At 40.2% G+C, this 3,543-nt stretch overlaps 1 protein-coding gene across 1 annotated transcript; it reads right to left on the bottom strand.

Annotated features, from left to right (window-relative positions):
* npy (neuropeptide Y) lies at nt 1-2,334 on the bottom strand. Its single transcript, XM_015955821.3, has 4 exons — nt 2,176-2,334; nt 1,818-2,005; nt 320-409; nt 1-252 (listed from the first exon to the last, which is right to left on the bottom strand). Exons 2-4 carry the CDS (start codon nt 2,003-2,005, stop codon nt 231-233), a joined length of 300 nt encoding a protein of 99 aa, XP_015811307.1. The 5' UTR covers nt 2,176-2,334; the 3' UTR covers nt 1-230.
* Between the last annotated feature and the right edge of the window lie 1,209 nt (nt 2,335-3,543).

Raw genomic sequence — 3,543 nt, 5'->3', positions numbered from 1 at the left:
AAGACTTTTTTTCAAACAGTGAATCTTTATTAGCACAAATATACAGTACAATCAACATGCCCCATCTCCGTTTTCTATTTCACAGACAATGACGGCATAAACTATTTACAGTTGTATGGCACACGGTGTACTACAGAACTTTGAAGCTGCATGGGGACAAGAGGAGGACCAGGCTGCTTGGATGTGGTGAACGGACAGACGTGATAGAGTGCAGCAGGCTGACGACAGCATCACCACGATGATGGGTCGTATCTGGAGAGAGAAGAGCGGAGAGGAGATAAGGTGTCTGTGAGGCTTTAGGAGGTTGATAACAACTTACCTCGACTGTGGAAGTATGTCTCTGCTCTCCTTCAGCAGCAGCTCTGAGATCAGTGTGACCAGACTCTCTGGACTGGACCTTTTCCCATACCTGAGGTGTGCAAACAGACACCACAGACGTGAGTAACTCCAAAAAAATGCTCCAAGGTTTTATAGAACAAACTAATAAAGAGCTGATTATGAATTAATTCCTCTGCATGTTTCCTGTTTAATTAGGAACTCAGTGTAAACTGAACACAGTCATCCTGTGATTCAGGAGTCAGAGACACGAGTTGCTTTGCAGGAGGTAATAATTCCCCTTTCTTCTGTGCTTTTGATGATAAGTCACATCGGAGCGCTGGTGTTCCTGTGGAGCCTCGTCACACACAGAGGCTTTCAAATTCCTGACATTCAGAGGAGAGCATGAAAAATTTGGGCATGGGGACTCACAAGGACAGGAATTTATCTTCAGGGACTTTTGTTTTAAACCCTTTAATTTCCACACCAAGAAACAAACAACATAAACATAATACATAAACATAAACAACATAAAAGTAGATTTAGCATTCATTTAATGTATTTGATACAATGAGGCTCATAATGTGTAAAACAGTGTTGAAAATATACGATGCAGATCATCTATCTATCTATCTATCTATCTATCTATCTATCTATCTATCTATCTATCTATCTATCTCTATCTATCTATCTATCTATCTATCTATCTATCTATCTATCTATCTATCTATCTATCTATCTATCTATCTATCTATCTATCTATCTATCTATCTATCTATCATCTATCTATCTATCTATCTATCTATCTATCTATCTATCTATCTATCTATCTATCTATCTATCTATCTATCTATCTATCTATCATCTATAATCTATCTATCTATCTATCTATCTATCTATCTATCTATCTATCTATCTATCTATCTATCTATCTATCTATCTATCTCTATCTATCTATCTATCTATCTATCTATCTATCTATCTATCTATCTATCTATCTATCTATCTATCTATCTATCTATCTATCTATCTATCTATCTATCTATCTATCTATCTATCTATCTATCATCTATCTATCTATCTATCTATCTATCTATCTATCTATCTATCTATCTATCTATCTATCTATCTATCTATCTATCTATCTATCTATCTATCTATCTATCTATCTATCTATCTATCTATCTATCTATCTATCTATCTATCTACCTATCTACCTATCATGTATGTATCTATCTATCTATCTATCTATCTATCTATCTATCTATCTATCTATCTATCTATCTATCTATCTATCTATCTATCTATCTATCTATCTATCTATCTATCTATCTATCTATCTATCTATCTATCTATCTATCTATCTATCTATCTATCTATCTATCTATCTATCTATCTATCTATCTATCTATCTATCTCATAAGGTAAAGTCAGTTAAAAGTAAAAGTCACAGTAAACTATTATTCTATTCTATTTCCACCGGTGAGTGTTGATTGTCCCACCTCTGTCTCGTTATCAGGTTGATGTAGTGTCTCAGGGCTGAGTAGTACTTGGCCAGTTCCTCGGCCGGAGCGTCCTCCCCGGGGTTCTCCGGTTTCACCGGGTACCCCTCCGTCAAGGCTCCCAGGCAGACCAGCGCCCACAGCAGGAAGCCCAGCGTCCCCAGCCAGCTCACCAAGTTAGGATGCATCTAAAGAAGCAACGCAAACATCATCTCTCGGAGAATACCTCGTGTTGCATCTATTTAACTAAAACATCGTGTTTTCAAAAAAAAAAAAAAAATCCTTCTACAAAGATTTTTTTTCTTCTGAAATTCTGGAGTCATTTCAAATTTCTGAAGTCATATATCTCAATACTTACATTGTCCAGAAGATTGGAGCGAGATTTGTCCCAGTGGCTTTCGTGCGCTCTTGTGGGCGCTTGGTGCGCGCCTGTATGTTTTATACCTGCGCGCGCCAGACGTGCTGCAGAAAAGTGGCGTCAGAGTCGCGCTGTTTAACCCAGGAGTGTGGCTTTCTGCGTGTCAGCGTCACAGCTGATGCTGTCATCAGCTGCGCGTGTCTGCGCTTGGTTTGATTTAAATTTATGTTCCTCTAAAGAAGTTCGACAATGTATTCATCTATAAATACACGAGACCCGGCGGGATTACGCTCTCTGGAGGATGTCAAGCTGGTAAAGTCAGGGATTCTGACTGGTCTGCTTAATGGAAAAAATAATCTATTGTTTTGGGCTGCATGGGCACACACACACACACACACACACACACACACACACACACACACACACACACACACACACTAGGGGTCAGATGTGGTGTTTAGGGACCTCCTCCATGCAGGAAGCTGTTAAAATGATTTCACAATCAAGCTTTTATTCAGACTGAGATCTATAATCCAATCTGAAGCTAGAGGAGAAAGATGCATCACTGTGGGAGAACTTCAAATGAAACTTTCACACAGCCTCCTCCCCAGATGAAGATCCCATACGGCTCGGGGTGATGTGCAACAACAACAACAAAAAACATCTCGCATGATTGAATCAGTGCACTAATTTCATTTTCCTTCCATCAGATGTGGGGAGAGAGAGACTGTGGATGTGAACAAAGGCCTGAATGTGAACATGGAGACGTGTCAAACATGAGCCCAAGCTCCAAGAGACCCACTTAATAAGAAAACCCAAATAGCTTTCCAAATGTATTCCCAAGAGCTTCATTTACCTCCCATTCATAATCCTTTTGTGTGCCGGCTCGCAGCCGTGTAATCTGCCTAAATCAGAATTCTTCAACAGCGCTGCTTTTTAACTTGCTCAGAGGATGTGTTGAGTGCTTTTTTTGTGCAGCACAGGATGCAAGGAGGGAGATGACGAGAGTGACACAAGTGAGGGAATGTGGAGCACACAAAGTCACGGCCGCCTCGACGTGATCACCGGCAGGAATTAGAAGTTTTATTCCTCTTCAGGAGACATGCGCACCCTCAGACTCACTTCAACAGGTTCGTCGTCATTCTGCAGCCTGAGTCTGAGATGGCTGAGATCTGGAGGGGATGAATAAACACAAAGCTGGGGGATCAGAGTGTTTACTTTGATGTATAAATCTTCTGTTAGGAGGCTTTTAACAGAGATGTTTCAACTCAGCTTTTCAGACAGAGGTGACCAAGTGTGTGTCCTCCAGTCCCAACTCAGAAACACACGTTAAAATGAAAGTTTCACAAAACAGGGAGTCATCATCGT

The sequence above is a fragment of the Nothobranchius furzeri genome, chromosome 11 (assembly GCF_043380555.1).
Source record: "Nothobranchius furzeri strain GRZ-AD chromosome 11, NfurGRZ-RIMD1, whole genome shotgun sequence".
NCBI lineage: Eukaryota > Metazoa > Chordata > Actinopteri > Cyprinodontiformes > Nothobranchiidae > Nothobranchius > Nothobranchius furzeri.
The sequence above is the reverse complement of the archived record's forward strand: the minus strand, read 5'-3'. Positions and strand labels throughout refer to the sequence as shown.